Source organism: Sesamum indicum, linkage group LG6 (assembly GCF_026168435.1).
Source record: "Sesamum indicum cultivar Baizhima isolate 11 linkage group LG6, ASM2616843v1, whole genome shotgun sequence".
Lineage (NCBI taxonomy): Eukaryota > Viridiplantae > Streptophyta > Magnoliopsida > Lamiales > Pedaliaceae > Sesamum > Sesamum indicum.
The window spans coordinates 22,963,858-22,987,520 of NC_142662.1; the positions used below are offsets into that span (position 1 = coordinate 22,963,858).

General features: G+C 34.5%; 2 protein-coding genes across 4 annotated transcripts; one reads left to right on the top strand and one right to left on the bottom strand.

The window, feature by feature from the left end:
• Positions 1-3,260: 3,260 nt before the first annotated feature.
• LOC105163756 (bZIP transcription factor (DUF630 and DUF632)) lies at positions 3,261-11,101 on the bottom strand. Of its 2 annotated transcripts, none has more exons than XM_011082208.3 (6): positions 10,567-11,101; positions 8,025-9,288; positions 7,484-7,555; positions 4,963-5,177; positions 4,478-4,692; positions 3,261-4,194 (listed from the first exon to the last, which is right to left on the bottom strand). In XM_011082208.3, exons 2-6 carry the CDS (start codon positions 9,217-9,219, stop codon positions 3,510-3,512), a joined length of 2,382 nt encoding a protein of 793 aa, XP_011080510.1. In that variant the 5' UTR covers positions 9,220-9,288; positions 10,567-11,101; the 3' UTR covers positions 3,261-3,509. The 2 variants fall into 2 exon arrangements, with proteins under 2 accessions (XP_011080510.1, XP_011080509.1); XM_011082207.3 differs by having other exon boundaries at positions 8,025-9,301.
• Positions 11,102-16,076: 4,975 nt separating this feature from the next.
• LOC105163755 (serrate RNA effector molecule) lies at positions 16,077-23,324 on the top strand. Of its 2 annotated transcripts, none has more exons than XM_088881776.1 (12): positions 16,077-16,632; positions 17,414-17,526; positions 18,902-18,959; positions 19,478-19,552; positions 19,692-19,766; positions 19,841-19,888; positions 20,031-20,099; positions 20,205-21,002; positions 21,080-21,128; positions 21,212-21,474; positions 21,634-21,813; positions 22,706-23,324. In XM_088881776.1, exons 1-12 carry the CDS (start codon positions 16,193-16,195, stop codon positions 22,827-22,829), a joined length of 2,292 nt encoding a protein of 763 aa, XP_088737902.1. In that variant the 5' UTR covers positions 16,077-16,192; the 3' UTR covers positions 22,830-23,324. The 2 variants fall into 2 exon arrangements, with proteins under 2 accessions (XP_088737902.1, XP_088737903.1); XM_088881777.1 differs by having other exon boundaries at positions 16,079-16,632; positions 22,786-23,324.
• Positions 23,325-23,663: the final 339 nt, after the last annotated feature.

Genomic DNA, 23,663 nt, shown 5'->3' on the forward strand with positions numbered 1-23,663 from the left:
TCTTGATTTATTTGACAATTCAGGTGGATCAAACAATTTTATCAAATTTCAAAAACATGGATAGAAATTCATGAAAAAACAATTTATGTCTTGAATTATTTCTTTAGAAAAGATAAAAATACATATTATGTTAAATTTTTTAGGGGATATTCTTGAAATATTACAAAAATTCAGAAGAAAAAAAAGATTCATTGTTTTAAAAAAATCCTACATCTGATACATTTATATTCATGGGTTATTTATTGTCATTTACTGACATATATGTTACTTGGAAGTTTATATTTATATGTATTTGGGGATGATACTTATAACATATTGGAATTGTTTGATTTGAATTTTATGTTTGTGAATAAACAATTGATTCTTCATATACGCCCCGTAGAAAGTCTTTGAGTTTGGCTTTTTACAAGTTTTGAATAGGAGATTTGAAAAAATATGTAGCACTACGATATTCAAGTCAATAAATAATAATAAAATTAAGAATAAAATTAAAAAAGCATGAATCGATAGATCATCTAATGCAGGAGTGCTTTGAGCACCTAGTTGTTCGTGTGTATGAATGTTAAAGAAAAACATTCCATATACAAAAGTGGTAAATCCCGCTCTTATAGTTTTTATATCTTTTCAGTCGAGGGAGTCTAGTCCTCTAAAGACTAGAGAATGTGGTTATCAAGCGATAGGCTTGGTTATTTTGGAAAAGATCTTCAAATCACCAATAGATATGGGCTTATCCTTTAGAAAGATAAGGTATTTCGGGGAATAAGTTTTCTTAATTCTTAAGAAGAGAAGGGTCCAACAATCTTTCTAGATTTTTGGGCATCCTCTTTGACAAGGCAACTGTCACCCCCTCTAGTTGTCCGATTGAGGTTCAGCTATATATTAGAGAACATTATTCATGTTGCCACCTTCTTGTGTTCCCTACAAGCTTTCCTGGGCCTCTTCGCTTAGAGGATTCTCCTGAGAGGTTTAGGGGTTAAGGTTTTTTTTTTCCTTGGACTCCATATAACCTTGGATTCGTCTTAAGTTTTTTTCATGTTGGGCTCCGTTTCGGGTTTGTATTTTCAGGGCATATATGTTACTTGAAAGTTCATAGTTATATATATTTGAGTATGATCATTTATAATATTGATAAGTACCTGAGTTCAGCAGCACCATAATGGTTAAAGAACTTTTGCAAAAATTCTAAGATTAATGGGGAACTAACCTGCAAAATAGAAGACAACACTCTGATGCTTAAGTTAGTAATATTTTTATAGAAATAACGGGAAAACTTGAATCAATATGAAAACTATGATTGAATATGATAGTAAAGTAAGAAAATTCGTGTGGAGTGAACAAAGTAAGCTAAAAGTAGCTTAGAGACCAAGAGAGAATCAATTATGTTTTGACCCATCTACGAGATGGGCCAAAAACAAACCAAACACAATGATGACAGGTAAAGTGTGATGGAAGATGTTACCAAAATGACTGCACAAAAAGTCCACTTATAGACGACCTCAGATCGAGATTGGAAAAATGGTTACGGTGAATTATACACCACTTGAAAAGCATATGTCAACTACTCAATAGGAAAAAAGGTTCGCGATTTGAACTTATCTATATGAAGATATGATCTTTCGTGATTTGAACTTATCTATATGAAGATATGATCTTTCGTGATTTGAACTATCTACACGAAGATATGATCTTTTGACTGAAGCTTGGCCATCTTGTCCAAAAATTGGGGAATCTGTTCCTTGCTGATTAAATAGTTAATTCTAGCCAGATTACTTGGAGTTAGTTGGAGGTCTTTTAGGATGATGTATCCTAAAGTGTCAGCAACCTGTTGATAGATTGTCCCTGTTGTATGCTGACTCGTCTTACTGGATTGGGCTCGTTATTTGGGTCTGCCAAATTAGTAAAGATAAAGCAAGTTATAAGCTTAATACCTTACTCATGGGCTAGCAAAGTCTGACCTGCTAAGCTATTCAATGGGGGCGCATCAAATATGTTGGAATTATTTGATCTGAACATCTTATTAGAATTTGATATTTGGATATAATTATATTGACACTAATATTAGAAAAAAACAAAATTCTAATTTATGATAAATGAATTTCCAGCATTCATTTTTTTATTATTGTTAAATTATTCAAATTATTTAAAACCTCCAATATCAACTTTAAATATACAATTTTAAAAATAATAAAAATAAATTAAAATAATTATAATGAGGATAAAACAGTCAAAGACGAAGTTAAATTTATTTTTAAAAAAATAGTCAAAATAGTTGAATGTACCTTCAAAATGCTTCTATTTTTTTATTTAACAGAATTTTTCTCAATTATTTTAAAAGCGGGAGCTGACATCTTAAATACCTTAAAAATATTTTTTAGAGTTAAAAACCAAAAAAAAAAAAAAAAACACTTTTTTTAAGTGCGAAGCCATGTCCTAAGGAGAAATTCTAGTCTACAATCGAGTACAACTCAAACAAAAAATGATTGTAAATTGGTTGATTCTGATCCCGTCAAATCTAGAATTTGGTACAAGATCTCATTATCTGGAGTTTGGCTCAACATGACTCCAGAGTTGCATAATCTGTTATAATATAATTAATAATGAAATAATTTATTTTCGAATATTTTAATTTTAAAAATATATTTATATATAAAATTTGAATTTGTAATTTCATAATTAATTAAGCAAATGTGGATTATTAGTTAAGTTATTATCCTTATTTTGAAAAAATTAAAAATTATTCGGTGGATTGGACATGATCGACTATTGGGTAAAAGATAATCGCAATATAATTAAAAACTACAAATTATAATTTTTATCAAATAATACAAGAAATTGCGTTTGTGTGCAAAATACATTTTCGAACTGTTCAATCACAATGCCAAACATGGCTGCACTTATTTTTGTTGCAATAGGGCAACAATGTCACGACAACACAATTTAGGTCCAATTTGGCCAAATGGTTGTATAATTAATTATACGAAAATTGATTTTGAAATAATTAATTTTTTAAAAAAAAAAGTGATTATGACATGTTTATGATGGGAATTAAAGCTAGAAATAGTAGATTTGATAAATTAAAAAAAAAAGTGATTATAATAGAATTTAATCCTAAATTAATTTTGAGGAAAAAAAAGACCAAACCCCGTAATAAAATATTACGTTTACACTCGAAACACAGATTTGGGACGTTTACACACGAAACACAAATTTGGGATGTCAATTGCAGGACCAAACGGGCACTTAAGACCAAAACGCACAACTCAAAACAAAAATGTAGCATAAATTAAGGAAAGTAATTGATGTCCATGTCTGAAGCTTTACACAAAAGCTCAGATTCAACACAAGTTCAAACCTATTTAACTAACATATGTATACCAAATACCCTTTTATTTTTTTGACACCTAATGTACAAATACCACTATTCATCCTTCATTCTATACCTATATATCAACTTCATTCTTTATTTCCCTCTGATTTTATCCCATAATCTTGACCTGTATAATCTATCACTACTGCTGCTGGGATTTGAACTGTTCATAGTTATTCTTTGCTTCCTCGATGGATTTCTGCAGGTCGGTAAACATCTTCACAGAACACTCGGCGAAGTTGTTCAGCTGCCCAAGAAAACCAGCTAAGCTCGTCCTGAAACGATCGAGTGCAGGTATCCAGTCCTCAGCAACGTTGTCTCTCAACAAATTTATACCTGAGTCATCATTGGTTCCAGCTAGGGATGGCCCGTTCAGAGACTGATTCCCGGCCTTCCCATGGTTCTTCTCTTGATGGGGCAGAAAGTGAGCAACCTCAGCTGCCAAGTCCCTGATAGAATCAGTAACGCCTTTAGTTGGCAGTTCATCGATCATCTCCAGCCAGGCCCCACATATCATGTATATTGGCGGACCCCAGTTTCTTAGAGGCGGAGGTTTCATCCTTTTGTTCCTCTTGGACGTGGTCTGCGGAAGAGAGACGCACTTGAAAAGCCACTTATCAATAGTTTCCACGTATAGTTTCTGTGCACCGATCCATTTTGTGAAGGTGGATAATAAAGAGCTCAGTTCGTTTTCGAGGTGGATGGTGATCTGTCTTCGCGCGTCCGTCTGTATAGTGATTTTAGCACCTGCGGGGGTATGAGATACGGATATGACATGAAATTGAAGGCTGTGGCATTCCAGCATATTTTCCCACATCTTCCTTAGTCTGTCATCAGAAACAAGAGACGAAAGCATTTGAGGAGCCACTTTTTTATGCAAAAGAACGAATGTACCATTTGTTATACACATTGCAAACAAGCATCAGTTGTGGTTGGCAACCAACTCAGGTGTAGACCATCACATCATATATGAGGATGCATCATTCACTTTCTGACATCAGATTATAATCTCACATTTTCATACCTTATGCAGGTTACTATCCGCATGGGCAGCATGAAATCATCCCAGTTATAGTAACCGACAAAAATAATAGAGAAATACAAACATACCCTTCAATTAACTCCTCGAGTTGTGGTTGAAGCTCTTTATCTCTAATTTCTTCAATTTTCTTTGAGATGGAGTCGATTCTGTGAATTGCTACTTTGATCCGTGAATGTAGATCCTTCACTCCAGCACGTGTCTTGTCGGTATTCTCTCCCCGTGATTCTTGCTGCCGAAGAAGTTTGCACTTCTGATCAAAATTGCTTCTAAGTACCTGACCAGCCTGAAATAGGAGGGACGCCCACTATCAGATCAAGAAATTATAGTTGATGCTGATGAGATGCACCCGAAAGTTTGTGTATAAATAACGTAAAAGAAAACTGAAATCCATTCAAAAACAACCACGGAATGGCTAAATGCTGTGGAAGATGATGCAAGATTCCCCAGGGAGAAAACTTCAGAGACAAAATATTACAGTAACTACAAATACAAAAACAAATAATAGTTCAAAGATAAATAGTGCTAGTAAAGCAGAAGCAAGCTCTGCACATACCTTAACTTCGTCGTAAAGCTTCTTCTCCCATGCATAAAGCCTATCCAAGGTTGAGGCATGGCTTCCAGAGACCATGCAGAAGTTGTCAAAGAGATTATTACTAAGATCATCGACACCATCAGTGGAGTTGGCACCTAGAAGATTCCGAGATGAAGCAGAACGAGACGATGTTGTCCGATGCCAAGTTAAGTACTTGACAGAAGTTTGAGTCGGCTCTAAATGGAGATAAGAATCAAATGAGCGACTTCATGATTGTACTACAATAACTAAAGTAATCATATGATAAGAAGAAAAACTTACTAGAACTTGAACAAAAAAAAGTGTGTTGCTACGATAAGTTTCCCAATCAGAAACCATTAATTGCACAAGTTTTGAGTTAGCACACGATAAGTTGCTAATCTTCAGTTTTCAACAAGCTTATTTATTGTGTCAATCTGCTGACTGAAATTAGGACACTATTTACTAATCTTTAGCATAGCGTCTATCCATTCTCAAAAGCATCTTTTTTCACAAAGTTAAGATAGAGAAAACCAATGGAAATGGTCAAAGCAAGGAGATCTGTTCAAAAGTTTCTCTAAAATATTGGAAATTTCGTTTTCACATCGTGCACTGCTGCTTCTACTATTTTATATCTTTGCCTGTGTGATTATGTCTGATGTTTAACACGGATGAGTTCAGATCCTTTAAAAGAAGAAGAAGAAAGAGGTAAAAGGCAAGCTCAGGTATCTGTACAAATTATCTGAGATGGGAGCAGTTTTGTAGAAAACAATTCTGGAAACTTGAAGTGAACGGAATATTTAAGGTGTTTAATGCAATGTGACTAGAAGGCGATAAGGGACAACTGGCAACATTGCAGATATCTAATTTTAACAGGTAATCATAATAAAGCACCTTAGAAAAGGCAATATATACATGTGTAAATCAACTTCAAGAAATGATAGTTAATCCCAAGAAATATCAGTGTTAATCTTACAAAGAATCCAAGAATGAGGTGATTTTTAATGCAAAATTTTACTGTTTCTTAAGCTCAATGAGTCTAAACAAAACATTTTCCAGATCACCACATCCAGCTATCAGCATTTGTTTGTGAAGACTGAGCTACTTAGAGTTATTTCCAATAGTTGTCCGAAAAGTTCGTAGACAAATTCATAAAATTGGAAGATCAACAATCATCTCATATCAATTTATGACTAATGTTGCTGATGATATGCGCTTGAAAGTAGAAAGGTCTTTCTCATCTCAGACTAAGATCTATGATAAACACAAAAGGGAAATGTGACCGTCAGCCAAACAAGCTTATGGGCAAGAGCTGTTCTTCCCCAAAGTATCTCAATTAAGGTAATGATATGACACTGCAACTCTCGATTTTACTTTAAGAAAAATAGTACAAAAATTCAAAAGTTTCAACTATCATCTAAAGCTCCTTGTTGGATAAAACTAGACCCATTATTTTAGGACGGGAGGGAGTAATAAACTATTAACGCATATTAAATAATTGTCTTATATCATGATCCATGTAATCACTATCGAATTGAAAGTATTAACACATCACTAACTTAATGATTTAACACCAGTAAGTTCACATTGACCCAACTTCAAATGACACATGATATCAAATTTAACAGTATTGAAAAAAAAGAAAAAGCATCAAACACATCTTCAACAAATCCTTTTTCTGAAAGTATCCAATTGGTTTTTCATTTCCAAACCAGTACACAATAAAATGTTTTCTACTCCTGTTCCGATGCTTTAAATTTACTAGGACAAAGATGTGGTGAAGCACATTGAACTTTTGAGTTACAACTTGACAAGTTTCATAAAACAAGTCCCTGGAAAAGTCCAAGTAATATGAGACAATAAATATCAAATATGGAAACGAAGTATGTCAACATCCATCCTTCGCATTTCTTATGATAAGTTAAAGGTTGTCATGTCTTATCTGTCTTAACCTTCATTCACCTGAATTCTGCTGAATTTTATCTCACGGTTTAAAATGTAACAGGAATATTTCTATTTAAGGAATATCTGAAGCATGGTATTTAAACACGAGGAAAGGCAAGTAAATCGGAGTAGGCATTCAAGAAGTAGAAAACCGCTGCAATTGGTTTCTTTTTCTTTCACGTATGAATTGGTCGTTTTTCCTAGTTTTGTGTCACTGCTTTTTGTTAGTTTCTTACATCAATAGCATGAATATTCCAGGTTGATTGCTGGGCCACTTGCAAACATCTAGTGACACCATTTATCTTGTCAAAAACTTACATGAGATGACATCTATGATAAAAATTCTCCTGATAAAAAGAATAAACATACTTCACATTCCCCAGTCCATTTCCCTCTATTTCCACAGAAGATCCCAAAAGAGTTGCAACTTGTTCATTCATAAAACCGATAAAGAAGCTATTGTGGGTGTGACTAATTCTTTTATTAATGTCCTTTCCATCAAGAGAAGCATAAGGTTGGCTTTCACAGGTTGGAGTGCCTAATCAATTGCTTAAAAATATGGAAAGATGAAAAGACCTACCTTGTGGAACCTCACTTGGATCCTCCCCACAAGAGAAACAAGATTTCAGTAATGATGAGGTAACTGATCCACCTGCCAAAAGAAAAATTATCTATTAACTTCCGTCTTCTGCCTCACATGAGAAAGACAACAATATCCAGATAAGCATAATATTAAAGAGTAAAAAACGTTTTTATTGTCACTAATATTAAAAGGCCTTCAACTTGTATTTCCATTTGTTGTTTCCAATAAATAGAAAATACTTATGAGTTACTAACTGAGACTATATTAATTTTAACTTTGTTACTTAACTGCTTCCTTTATTCCCCAACTCCCTTAATGGCTAAAACATGCTGTCATACCCAAATTCATTGAACAAAACCGAGACTTAGGCCTCTCTATGACGGAACGCGTAAGTGCGATATAATCACACTGTTCAAAGTTTCGTTAGAAGTTTCATTTCCGGAACGCCCTAAATGAACAACTGCTAGTTTATGGCATGGTAAATAAGAATATTATATCTGTACTGATTTGGGGGTGGGTGGGGGGTGTGGGGGCTTACTTTCTCTTCCAGGCACTACTGGACGGAAATGGAATTTATTTGCTTCAAGCATCCGCGGAACTTCTTTTCCTGATTCAGATGCTTTAACAAAAAGCTGTTCGATGTCCTTCATGCTCGAAAAGAAGTCCTTAGGTACAACTTTATCTTCAACTTCACTTTGTTTTATTGGTGTTATCTTCACATCATTCAATTGCACAAATCTTGAGGATGCAGTTCGTAACGGTGATAAATCAGGAGAGTTGTTTTTCTTCCCATTCACAAACTTGATTTCTGATATTACACTTTCGGATGACCTAATGGGTGAATCTCCACTGATGAGATTTTCTTTTTCTTCATTTACATTTTCAAATTTTGCAAACTTGGTTTCTGATGTTCTATGCTCCGAAGATATAAGGGGTGAATCACCATTGGCAACATTTTCCCTGTTGACATTTTTAAAACTTCGAACAAGGGTAGCTGAGGAGGGTTCATCAAATTCATCTTCTGACATCTGAGATTCTTCTATTCCATGAGAGGAGAGCTTGTCTTCTACATCTTCCATTTCAGGAACTCCCTCCTCTACTCTAAGATGTCTTGTCTCATCAGAGTTCTCTGATCCCTGATCAAATTCCCTTCCTTCTTGTGAAGACAAATGATTGTCAATTGGATGAAAAAGACCAAAATAATCCCATGGTGGAGTTTCTGGTGGGATAGAAGGAGTTTCAAATGACGATGCTTCCGGTGCCTCGGTGGAGCGAGGAGTGGTGCTAGGAGGAGTCGTTGAAGAAACTGATACAGTGACAGGCACAGGAGGCTTTTCTTCAACTTTCCTGGAAAATGTACCTCTAAATTTCATATGATGGGACTGGTATTTAATTGAGACAGGGGTTGAAGGAGATGGTGGGATATTTGTTGCTGCATCCACATGTTGTGATAGAGATCGAGATGACAAAGATAATTGGGAGACAGAATTCTCTGTCAAAGCACGTGGCTCAGGAGTCGGACTTCTTGAAGGATATACGGCAGTTTCAACTTGAGCATCAGTTTCCACGAATCTCCTTAAAGCAGCTCCGACAATTTTCAGTTCCTCTATATATGCAATATGAGCTGCAGCAAGAGAACACCTACCGTTAAGTGCTTGTTTGATAAATTTCTTCCTTGCACGGCAAAGCTGCAGGCCCTTGTCTTCTTCCAATCTAGAATTTGAAGCTCCCATTAATGCAATCAGGGTTTTCTTTCAACCGTCAATTCAGCATACAGACTTCTTCCTTCGTTTTAAATTGTCCTACAACATGTAACTGAAATGACATGAGTCACTCAAACATGTTTGCAGAGATCAGGTAAGTTTTTAAGAGTAAACATGGTATGACTTGATTCAATAAAGACAAGCGAAGAAGCAGCACACTCGCTCTGATATGGCATCAAAATAACAATTTGCTATCTGGTTGAGCATGAAAAATCATATGCTTTGCCACCAGAAATTTATGCTTCCCCAACACATGCACCTTTTCCCATTCCACCCAATGCTTATAATGAAAAGTTCGAGAAGAACTGAGGATCCAAAATGAGAAGACCACGTTTTACTTAGAATGGAAAAGGAAAACATACAGGATATGGACATTTTGATGAAAAGTAGTCTCATGAGTAAAAGACAGTATCATGGTAAATATAGAGTTAACACAGACTAAATTCTCCAGATTTCTATCTCCAGGACACAGTAAAAAGCTGATTTGACAAGATGATACATACATTTGCAATAAACAGCATTTCTGTGAACTTAATTTTAGCTGAAAAGGGAAAGCCATCCAAGAGCATGGGGATTTTAGTAATCCTTCTACATCGTAGGATCGCCATATCCAGACTAATAACAGTTTAAGCCATCTGATAAATGCGATCTACATACCATCCTAAAAAATTTACCTAGGATTCCTGAAATACGGAAGTAATTTATCAAGATGAACAAGGAGGCTAAGGACATATCCAGCATCCTCTATTTCGAACCAAAAGCTTTTGAAATCATAAAGGGTACTTATTCAAAATATCACATAAATCTTGGAAATTTCAAAATACCATTGCCTCATAAACTCATCAATGTTAACCAAAACCAAACAAAACCAATGCCCTGAAGCAAATTGGGAGAAGAATAAACAAATAAATCCATCTGAGAACATAAAGAGCCCATCGGAAAAGGCAAAAAGAAAAGCAGAGCCGTGCCCATAAAACTAGAACCCAGTAGAAAGAAGGATAAAGAATACACAACCCAGAAATTCAATACGAGACCCAAAACCAGTAAAAAGATCAGAAAGTAATTCAAGCTCTCAAAACCGTCCAACATCAATTCACACAATCCCCTCAACAAACAGCAGCTATGAAATGAAAAAGATCCTAACTTTAATCCACAGAAACCGATCAACATCCAAAAACACCATAAAACCACAATCAAAAGTCCAACCCAAATAGATTCATAAGCAAGTCGACTGAACAGAAGCCACATCCAGAAAACCCAAGAATTCTACAAAATCAAGAAAAAAACTCCAAGGCCATCAAGATTTCCTTTCTCTACCTGATAAAAGCTCATCAGAAACTGAACTCAAATTGGCTATGAATACAAGTCCTGGATTTCGGTGCAAGAATTCTTCACACACAATGAGAAACCCGTTTAGGGGACTGTGTACGAGTGTGTGACAGACCAAATCAGGGATGAGGGGATAGAGGGGAGGGCGATGTACCAGGTTTGCATGCAATGGTAATGAAAAAAGGGTATTTGGGCAGACGGAGACACAATAGAGCTGCGTGGTCAGTGGGCCCTCGCTGACTTAGCAAAGTAATGGAATTTTGTACTGTTTCCTCTTGAGTACTATAAAAATACCCCCAGTAAAAATGCCAATCTTGATTCGTCGTGTTGTGTTAATTTTTTCCGTGCAGTGGTTTGTATTAAATATTCTTGTATTCTTGCAGCAGGGCTTTCCTCTGAACGTGAAAAGACACTAGGAAGAAAGTAATAACGGAAGAAAAGGCGTCACTTTTACGCGGAGGAGGCGGCAATCGGCATCTATCTCTCCTACTGTTCTTCCTCCGCAAGCAAATGAGGGATCAAGAGTAGAGATTGGCCCACCCACACACCTTCTATTCGCAGTAATTCAAAGACGTTACAACTCTTGTAAAAGCCTCGTTTGGGTGTTGGAATGAATATTGGGACCATCAGATTTTCTTAACTCATAGTCAAAGAATATTATGTTTTAACCTAAATTCCTCTTCTATTAGGTCATGGTTGGATTCATGGATTTTATGCCTTAGTTTGAAGGGTTCACCCAACTAAATCGAATCGAAATTTTAATAAATAAAAAATTTGGTACTTACACCATAAATTTTATTGAATACCGAACTGAAATAATCTGTACTATTTCAATAATAATTGAATTGTACGTAGAAATATTAGATTATCAATAAAGCTAAAAGCCAATATTGTAATGAAAAATATGTATCCTCTTTTTCCATAAACACAATTTTGGAATTTATTGTTTATTTGTTATCTTTGAAATATGTGTCCTAATTATTGTATTAGTCTTTAACGTCTTGACTAAAGATCTTCATAATTCAATAAATCGAGTCGAAACTACAAAATTGACATATATCGAGATCGAACTGAACTTTCCAGATTTCGTTCTTTCAAAAAGCTAGTATTCAGTTCATCGGATCACACCAAACACTAAAATATTATTTTTATATACATATATTTATATTTATTACTTACTCTTGTACTCTTTTTATTATTTTACTTCTCAAAATTTTTAAAAGTAAGTAAGAAGTGCAGTTATCATTTTTCATATTTAATTTTTGTCTATAACAATAATTACTCTATAATTTAATTTCCCTAACATTTCCTCATCTATAACCATCACATGACCTAATGAAAAAGACACTTTTGGGAAGGAATCTCTAGAAATTAAACTCCTTATTCAATCAGTACTTACATGTTAAGAAAAGGCAAAATATTTTTAAAAAAATATATATTCTATTTTCAATTAATATTTTTGTACAAAATATATCTTAATAAACTTATTAATTATAGAGAGCTTAATTATTATATATTTACACATTAAAGTGACTTATCCAACATGCACCAACACATGTCATGGTCTACCAAAATAATATTTTTAATGTGTAAAGATTCTTTAATATTTATTATATATATATATTAATTATTTTTTATGGTCAGGGTTTTAATAATAAATTAATTAAAATCCCAATGGGTAAAAAAGAATCCAAGAATGGAAGCATCCAGGGGATTCTTTTCCCCTTTCTCTAAAGTGCTTTTGTGTGTGTGTGTGTGTGTGTTTTGGGGAAAGATATGAAAGATTCACATCTAATATTATTTTTTCTTTGGGGGTTTATTGCTGAAAATTCTACTTCTTGAGGGGGTGAATTTTAAATTTACCCAATGTAAGAAAAAAGAGTAGTTATCATTGTGTGTATTATAGGATTAAATACAATTTACACCCCTGAACTATATCAATATCACTAATTATCACCACAGGTTTATAAAAAATTTCAATTGGACCCTTATCTTTTAAATAATCCATTGAATTCAAAATATATGGACCAAAATACCTGCAACTATTAATTGCAATATATAGTTCACTTTAACCCCTTTACAATAAAATAGGAAAAAATGTAAGCAACCCCTAAATGAGCAAATTACCCTCTTATGAAAAAATAAATAGCGATTTACCTCCCTATATTTTTTTAAAAATACAACAATTTATCCCCTATGATTTTTTAAATGAAGCAATTTACCTCCCTGCATAAGGAGGTAAATTGCTTTATTTTAAAAAGTATAGGGGGTAAATATTGTATTTTTTTTATAAGAGGGTAATTTGCTCATTTCCAATATCACAGGAGGATAAATTGCTATTCACCCAAATACAATATGTTATGAAATTTAAAAAACTCAAGTTTCATTCATTAACTAAATAAATTAATATTGATAAATATAAATTAGCGAAATAACAGAATAATTATTTTAAACTTTCTCCGATTATTTCTACTATACGATGATTCTGAAATAACAAAATCATTGAATTTATAACTTTTTATTAAGAAATAATAAACACCACCTATATGTTTGTCATCTTTTTGAAAAGCGATGAATTATTATTAATTAAAATAAATTGATTATAATCATTTTTGTCAGATATTAATACACTCATTATTTAGTGAAAACAACATCCCGCACATAATGTGGGGTTCGAATTCATGACCTCTAACGTTACGGGACCTCAACTTCGTCAACTAAACTATACCTTATTGGCCTATATTTTTGCATTTGAATGATTATATGTCCGACTATTTTTGTAGTGGTATTATATAATTTAAATGGAATAATTATCTTTTATTTTGTCTAAATGATTCTTTACTTCACAAAATTTATGAATAAAACTTTGTGTTCCAATTAGTCTGTATATACCAATTCGTCATTTTTTCGAATATTAAAGGATATTTTTATTTATTGTAGTTTAAATTTAAAGAATTATTTAAAAGATATGGAAATAACTCAAGAATTTTGTAATTGAAAAGTCTAATCGATGAAAATGACATATATGAAGGACGTAAACTGTATTTAACTCCATATTTTATACGCAATGTGTGTGTAAGTATTTAAAATTTGGAATGAGTTCTAAATCAATTGACAAAATTGAGATCCCATGATTTTTGAGATCATGGGTTTTCACACTGCTATATACGTGGGATATTATTCTATTGCATAGTACATATTGTTTACTGTAACATTAGATTTCATTTATCTAATATTATTAATGATCAAAATATAACTATTGTAATTATTTTTATTATGTATTAATATTTGACATGAACAATTATAATCTATTTTAATTAATAATTAATGGCTTTAAATAAAAAAAATATTTAAGACTTGGGATTTAAGAGCGATGGTGATGATATCCTACGTTGAAACTCTTAGCAAACACACATGACATGTCATGAGCAGGACAAATTCATCAACATTATTATTATTATTTAAAAACCTTTTTTTTTTATAAAAAAATCTGGTACCTTTGAGTTTTGCATCAATTTAACAAATAAGTCCATTTGTTAGTAAAAAATCATCGAATTTGCTGATATTGTCCGTTAGTCATAATTCGTCGAATTTGCTATATGAAAACAAACCTAGAGTGCTAAATGTAATTTTAGTGACTTTTGACCAACGGGAGACTTATTTGTTATATGGAAACAAATCTTCGTGCTAAATATAATTTTTCAAACCACGGGAGATTTACATGTAATTACATAAAACATCAGAAAAAAAAGAGTATAATTATTCCATTATACTAATACTTATTTAGTTATACTATTATAAAAGAAAACCTTTTGTCTTACCAATTTTTGAATATTCAAATTTATCCTTTATTATTTTTTTACAAACTTTTTGGTCAATTTAGTAATTTAAATATTTTTTTAATAATTTCACTTTATATATATATATATTTTTCGCTTGACCACCACTATTCGACATTTTTCTCACTTTTACTTTTTCATATTTATTATAGTTTATAATTATAATTTATTCTTTCACAATTTTTTTTTTATTATCTTACACTAATTCTTTTTATATGATTGCAGGAAACTACGTGCAATAAAAAATTAGTATAAATAAATATAAAATATAATTATATTTACACCCCTCACATATTGTCATTTTACATAAACCACCCATAGTTTTTAAAAAATTACAAAAACCACCCTGACAGGTCTTTAAAATTCCAAAATACACCTGTTGACTTGATCAAACTTTAAATTAATTTTTCAATAATAGAAATGCCCTCAGGGGTGTTTTGTAATTACCAAAAGGTAGAGGGGGTGGCAAAGTAATATTTATAAGGATGAATAATATGACCCATATATTTTTTTATTATTTATACAAAGTTTTTATTTAAATATGAATTATTTTATTAATTTTTTATTGAATTTGTATATTTACTAGCTCATAAATTTAAATTAAAAAATTATCACACTTGTATAAATAATTTTACATTTTTAAATTTAAAAGATTTATTTTTTATTTTTATTTTATAACTACATATATATATGTTTATATAATATAAATATATAAATATGTATATAATTGGACATATATATGTATAATTTTATATTTATACATACATATTTTGATGGCCATCAATGGCGAAGGAGGGTGAAAGGATGGGCGCAAGTGGGGTGGTGGGAACAAGGGCATGAACAGGAGTTTAGGGTGGACATGACGATAGAATTGGGAAGAAGGAATAATTTTTTTAAGAAAAATTAATTTAATAATTAAATTTTTTTAATAAATAAATTATTTATTTTACTAATGCTAATATGATTTATATAAACTACATAAATTATTTTGAATTATAATTAATTAATTATAAATATTTTTTTAACTTTAAAAATTTAAAATAATTTATACAAGTGTGATATTTTTAAAATTATTTTGAATTATAATTAATTGATGTTAATAAAAATTAATTATAAATAAAAAAAAATAAATTTTTAACTTTAAAATTTAAAATAATTTATACAGTGTGATATTTTTTAATTTGAATTTATAAGCTTGTAACTAATTTTTATTAATATATTAAATAAATAATTTAATATTTTTAAGAAGTGTAAATTTATATACAAATTCAATAAAAAATAGTTAATAAAATAATTTAGTTTAAATTAAAAATTAGTACAAATAATAAAAATATGGGGTCACATTATCCAGCCCCATAAATATTACTTTGACACCCCTCTACTTTTTGGTAATTTTAGAATACCCCTAAGGACATTTTAGATTTTAAAAGCTATTAGGGATTATTTCTGTAATTTTTGAAAAAATAAGAATAATTTGTGTAAAATAATAATAGATGAGGTGTGTAAATATAATTATCCCTAAATATAATCTCAATATCTATCCCTGCAATTAGCGAAAAAGATACTGAACATGTGTGTGGAGTTTTGTTGAAAGCGTGAGAAGGTAGAATTTGGAGGGTAATTATGTCATTTAAATATTCATAACATTCTCCAAAGAGTCCCATTCAGACTCTTCTCTTCTGAAAAACCCCCCAAATCTAGAAATCACTTTCCCCAGTCCACACACGTTTCACGTCAACCAAATTAGGGTTTCGCTGTAGATTTCAGGGTAGTCAATGGCCGAAGTTCTAAGCGGCACCTCGGATAACCTCGACCAGGATAACAACGCCAATCCAACTGACAACAAGCCCTCCACCACCGCACCCGCCGATGCCGGCCCCGATTCCACTTCCTCACCGCCTCCTCCGCCCCGACGCCCCACTCGAGACGCTGACCGCGACTCCCGAGAGCGGCGTGATGACCGCCCACCTCGGCGTGGATACCATGATCGCCATCGCTCGCCGCCTCCACCTCCGCCACGTGAGAGGGATTACCATAAGCGGGGGAGGCCAAGTCCGAGTCCTCCCCCACCGTATCGAGACCGTCGCGGAGGAGGTCCGCATTCTCCTCCCTCTCGACGGTCGTCCCCGTTCCCCCCTTATAAGAGAAGGAGAGACGATGGGTATGACGGAAGGAGAGGGAGTCCCAGAGGAGGATATGGGCCGGCAGACCGAAGGTGATTTTTCATTTGATTGAGTCCCCTGCGACTACTCTATGTGTGTACTAACAGCAGTTCATTCATGTTAATGACTAGGTTCATTACTTTCAACTTCTAGCAGGATTTGAGGGTTTCTTTTTAACAAGCATTATAGATACTGGCTTCGTGGTCTAGTTTTCTAACGAGCATATGTTAACTTTGTTGTGCGTGTGGTTCATGTATTATATACTTTAGCTCTGTGTGTGTTATATTATATCCTTGTTTATGTATGTGTATATACGCCTCTGCATACATCCATGTATGCATATTATGTATATCTCTATTATTCTGGGATATATCATTATACATGCACACGATATGAAGAGGCTGGATGTACAGAAGATTTTGTTAGCGGGATTTTGCTTGCATCCCACACATTTTATCATCGTCGTTTAACTTTGAGTTTAACATACATCAACTTGTATAATGAGATATTTCCATTACATTTAAAGCGCTGTACAGTCTCAGCATATTCACGTATCTCTAATGCCAATCAAAAGTTGAGTTTGACTGAAACTTTAAATGTCACGGTGCACATTTATGTAGACTTAGTTAATCCTGGAGATAAATAGATAATATGTATATTCAACTATACATATCTTTGTCTATTGGCAGTTGGGAATAATGCTTGCATGTATCCTTGCTAATTCTATTTCATTGCTAATGGAAAATGGACATATTTTCTAATTTTCATAAGTGTTGTTAATCTCTCTGGTTGTGAATTGTGATGGCCATGAATAACAACACTTTTCTATTTTAGGTTTGGATATGATTATGAGCATGACATGGGTGGTAGACCTGGTTATCCTGATGAAAGGTTTCACGGTCGTTATATGGGTCGTCAATCTGCCGGCTATCCAGGTGGCCCATCCGGTAATCCTTTTGTCCTTCCTATACTATGCCAGCTTTCTTCATAGTTCAGCTGTTATTTTTGTAAGTTGTCCGTCTTTACAATTGACATATCTCTATGCATTTTTGGTTTTGTATCAAGCAATCCTTTTATGATTAATTATGCATATGGATGGAATCTATTCTTCTTGAATAGTAATTATAAATATTTTCCATGAGTAGGAATCTAACAGTGATAGGAAGTCTACCTCTCGATATTGTACCTATGTTGGTGTGGAATCTTGTAACTTGATGTAGCAAAAAAAAACCACATTTGCTTGATCGAGCACAAAGGCTGAATTTCGGACTATGGCTCACACTACTAGGAAAGTTTTGTGGTTAAAGAATTTGCTGAAAGAGCTAGGTTTTGCATACAATGGCCGTATACCCTATGCACTATGACAATCAAGCAGTTAATCCTATTTTCCATGACTGGACAAAGCATATTGAGACGGTCATTTCGTCCTTGAGGCTGTCATAGTAAAAAAATCTGCAATCCCTTTACTCCTCCAAAGCAAAGAGCAGATATCCGTGCTAAGGCCTTGGAAGCAAAGAAGTTCAATATTTTGTGTAACAAGCTGGGCAAGATCGATATATTTGCTCCAGTTTGAGGGGAGTGTTAGAATGTTTAGGATTTGTGCATATCTTTTTTGTATTTGGGTTTGGATAGGTAGCTTTCTTAGCTATCCATTAGTTATAGTTATCACTTAATTCCACTCCTATGTATAAAGGTGGAAGAACCAATAAATAAACACAACATTTCTTTTCCCATTCTACTTTCTACTCTACTCCTAGCCTGGACTAACAGGGAAGAAAATTCTAGTGGAGTCCATAGGAATCCTATGAGTTATACAGATCAGTGTAGCAAGTGTACTCGCGTTGAAGTCAGAACTATAATTACAAAATAAGGAATCACCCTAACAGATCAAAATAGGAAGCGCCATCAGAGCTGCACTTTGCAAAAGCAACAAAATATGTTCCAATAATTTAGATGTAGTGTTCTGATTATAGTATGCCTCTCTATGTTTAGCTACACAGTTTCGTTTCTCTGCTGGTTTGTATTCTCATTTTAGGTGTGATGTCTGGGCCCCACCTCACCCAAAGAAAAAGAGAACTGGGAAAAAAATAATAATATAAAAGCAGGATGTGGTATTTTTGTTACAGTAATATACTCTATAATGCTAATACTTCTTTGTAGCTTTAGCATCTCCATGTCCTGACTTTTCGTAGAGCAGCATAGCTTTATTTACTTGTAGCAATCTTGGACTGCCTCAGTTTGACTCTGTGTCACTACTAGGCTCTTAATTCATATTTTGGCTTGTGTTTTTCTATTTTTATTTCGTTATCTTTCTCTCTACAGATTGGGATTCTGGTCGTTCTGGTTTTGCGGATACCTTTGGTGCAAGTGGAGCCCAAAGGTAAATCTTGTGTAATGTATTTTCTGTTCGGGGTAGATTGTTCTTCTTTGTTTTAATAAAAGATATGGGTTAGAGTTGGTAGACCCTATTTTCATACTTTTAGTTGTGAACCTTCACTTCAAATCCAGATAAATGATGTGAATGCTTGCTCTCCACTGATTTGCCTATTTGTGATAAGTTATATGCTCGTCCTAGTTAGTGGTATTTTGAACTTTTTGACGCTGGTTAGCCTGGCAAGATTGTTGTACTTATATGAGAAATATTTACAAGAGAATCCTTGTTAACTTTAGATTCTAGTTCTGGTGTGAAGACCTACTGTTGTCATTGTCAGTCTCAGTCATTCTCATTTCTGGTTTTCTATAAGATGTGATGTCTTCTTTGTGTCATTTTCTCCTCATATGGATTATGCATGTGAACTTGATTACATGACTACTGTATATTTTATAATGTCCTTTTTAAATGATTGCAATGTTATACCTTTAGCTAGATTTAAAGGCATGTATATCTGCTTATTTCAGGGAAGGGATGATGTCTTATAAACAGTTTATTCAGGAGCTTGAAGATGATGTCCTGCCAGCTGAAGCAGAGCGCAGGTCAGATTGGGAGTGTTATAGAGTTATAGCTGTTTAATCTTACTTGGTTGGTTTCTAGTAATATTTGTCTTGCTCTTTCTTGTGTTAGTTTCCACTTCTATTTCTTTCCCAATTTAACTAATTGGAAGAGCATGATCAGGTATCAAGAATACAGGACGGAATACATATCAACTCAGAAACGAACTTATTTTAATGCACATAAGGATGAAGAATGGTACTCTTTTTCTCTTCTTGTTTTTTATTTTGCTGCTCTGTTTTTGTGTCTCATAGATTGAGTTTGTGTATCAGGTTAAAAGACAAGTATCATCCGACAAACCTACTTGCTGTAATAGAACGGTGAGCATATTGATAAGGCTGTGTAATACTTTCACCTATCATGTAAAGTGTAAACATTTTGCCAAGTGTATGCTCTTTTAGATGCATTGCGTACTGGCTTCCATCTGGTTATATTGAGATATCTTTTCTATTGCCTTTGCAGGAGGAATGAAGTTGCAAGGAAATCAGCAAAGAATTTTCAGCTTGATCTGCAAAGAGGGACTTTAGATTTGTAAGATCTATTCTGAAGTTTTGGGTCTCATACTTACCATACTAACAGTTTTCATATGGTTATACTAACTCACTCCAAGTTCTGCTACTTCTGCATGTGATTCAGAGGTCCTGGTGTTATGCCTTCCTCTTTGAACGAAGAACAGATCAGCGAGGCTAATTCTGACGAGGAAGCAGATGTGGATGGCAAAAGAAGGCGGCATGGTCGGGGTGGCACCAAAGAGTCTGATCTTTTGTCTGCTCCGAAGGCTCATCCAGTCTTCTCTGAGTCCAGGCGAATCCAGGTTGATGTTGAACAAGCACAGGCTCTTGTCCGGAAACTGGATTTAGAAAAAGGAATTGAGGATAATGTTTTATGTCGTGATGATAATGATAGAATGGGAAGAGACAAGTCTCATGGAAGTTCAAGTGGCCCAGTCATTATAATACGGGGTTTGACCACAATTAAGGGTCTTGAGGGGATTGAGCTTTTGGACACCCTTCTCACCTATCTCTGGCGCATTCATGGGGTTGATTATTATGGGATGGTTGAATCGAATGAAGCTAAAGGTCTCCGGCATGTTAGAGTGGATGGCAAGAACTCTGAGGCAAATGGTAATGCAAATGAGTGGGAAAAAAAATTAGACTCTCATTGGCAAAAGAGGCTGAAGGGTTTAGATCCCCTTGAAGTAATGGCTGCAAAGGAGAAGATAGATGCTGCTGCAGCTGAAGCTTTGGATCCCTATGTCCGCAAAATTAGGGATGAAAAATATGGCTGGAAGTATGGATGTGGAGCAAAAGGTTGTACCAAGCTCTTTCATGCTGCTGAATTTGTCCACAAACATTTAAAATTGAAACATCCAGAACTTGCCATGGAACTTACATCAAAAGTGCGGGAAGAGTTGTATTTTGAGAATTACATGAAGTAAGTGCTGACATTTGAACGATTTGATGCCTATGATATATCTTAGTCAGCACGGTTTTAACTATCATTTATTACAGTGATGAGAACGCACCCGGAGGGAGACCTGTGATGCAGCCGTCTTTTCCTGTATGGTTTGTTTGCGTCTTTTCTTTTATCATTTTGTTTCCTTTACTTCTTTCATACCTTATTAGCATGTCTACCTTTTGTAGAAGGAGAGGCCACGACATAGACCTGGCCCAGATAATAGAATTAAAGACGAAAGAGGAAATCGCAGAGAAAGAGACTATCGTGCAAACGAACGATTTGATAGATCTGAAAACCCCCAATCTGGGGATTTCACATCCAGTAATGATGGTCCTCCTGGTGAGAATCCAGATGAGATGTTTGATACTTTTGGTGCGCAAGGCATTCCTGTTGCTCATTTTCCTTCAGATATACCTCCGCCTGTTTTGATGCCTGTTCCTGGAGCTGGGTAAGTTCAGTACAGCTCTCTATGTTCCAACCATTTACCTTGGTTGTCTTGCAGCCCTTCTTTCCCTCTTGTGTTTTAGTGTAATGCGAATGATTCTAATCACTCTGCGTCGAATTTCCTTGTCTTTATGGTTTATAATTATATGTTCATTGCTTCCAGTCCGCTGGGGCCTTTTGTTCCTGCCCCTCCTGAAGTTGCTATGCGGATGTTGCGGGACCAAGGAGGACCTTCTCCATTTGAAGGTGGCAGAAATGGTATACCAGGTCCCCAGATAAGTGGACCTGCTCCAATTATTGCTTTGCCCCCTACATTTCGACAGGATCCTCGGCGCTTGCGAAGGTCAGTCGTACTCTCTTTCCTTTAAACTTAATGTGTTTCAGAGCTTCAGCTGCCGAAACATTAGACTGGACATTTGCAAATGCCTAAATTAAGCCACCTTGATTTGCAAACATGTCCTGATTTGTCTGACATACCAAAGTTTATTAGTGTGAGTAGAGCCTTTCTGATGAGTGTTTCAGGAAAGGGAACCATAATAGGGGGGAACATTTCACTTTGATCTCATCATGTTTTTGGGCTTAGGGTGAGAGGACTAAGATCGGACCTTCTTGATGTAGCTTTTATAATGAATTTAACCAAGAGAAATTGTTTAAACTGTGCAATGGAGGCTTGAGGTTCTGAATACCGCCACTATGTAGCTTTTCATCCAGGCCACAATTCAATACTGCAGGTAAAGTACTGGTGTTTGATAATGAGCAAACATATGGCCATGTTTAGTGTCGGAATAAGGTTTTAGTGTTAGCCGTTAGGGGTTGTCATCTGTATGCAATACAAAAAGGAAAATGCTAATATTGGCCAGCTTGTGTCTTCATATAAATCAAAATGGATTTTGCGGTAACTTTAGGTGAGGAGGTACTGCTTGACTGCTCGTAGCATATACTTATTTGTACCGGGAGCTCAACAGTCTACATTTACTTTCTCTTGCATGGGCATAAACTTTGGGGCTGTGAAATACAAAAGAACAACATGGGATATGCCACAGGCAGTGGTAAGAGCTAGTCTTCTATTTCATGAGAGTAAACTACATTTGGGACTCTAATGAAAATAAAGCCTGCTTATGAAATAATCAGAAGAATTCCATTTTGTCATCATGGATTTCAGTAGGCACTAAGTAGGGAATCCAAACATATAATATGTACCTAGTTGAATCACAGTAATTGTAAAATCTATGCAGGTATGCTTATGCAACGTCTAATATCCGTTGCCTTCCCCTACTCTCAGCAAAAATCTTACCTGGATGTATCAATTTTGCAGTTACAATGACCTTGATGCACCAGACGATGAAGTTACAGTTATAGATTATAGGAGTTTATAGGTATATAGAAGGGCCAGAAATAGTAAATTGCATGCTTTCTGATCTAGAAGATCATGGCAAAGCTCCTCTGGTTTTTCTGTCATCCTGGCGTGGAAGAAACAAAGGTTCCCAGTCTTAGGATCCATAAAGATTCAATCATCCTGATCGCCTGCTTCACAGCAATTTGCTTTTCTTTTTATTCTTAACAACGGAACCATCAAAGTTCAGAATTGCAAAAGTTTGTGGCAGCTTTGAAAATTTTCAGGTAATTCTTTCTTCCCATTGAGCCATGACAATTTCGAGCAGGAAATGTTCTCAAGAGGGAGACTTATAACTTAAGGCAGTGCCATGTAATTTAACTTATAGACATTTCTTTGTGTTATAGGGTTTTCTCTTACTGGCCTAAATATAAATTTTTAGTTCATTGAATCTTCTAAAGCCTAAATTTATGGAAGCCCTGATTGATGTTTGATGTTTAGGTATTTTCAGGGCAATGAAATGTGCTGTTCTTGACTGACCTTAGCTAAGTTGATTCTCTCCATTTAATAATTCCTTTTGTGGGAATTGAACTCACGTTTCTGTGGGTTGGAGCAATACATAGCGTTTTGCAATCTACATTTGCAGTAATCACCAGATTTTGGAAGTTAAAACTTTAATGTGTGATGTAAAGGTAAAAATGAAATATGATGTGGCCTTTTAATGGAGGGTGTAATATATTCATTGCATCCTCAACAATATGACGCAGTGAGATGTGTGGGGTGTTTTCACACCAAAGCACAGCAACCCAGATGAAGATTGCTAGTAGAAAGAGTTCCCATCTCTTTTGGCTGGTGTTTCC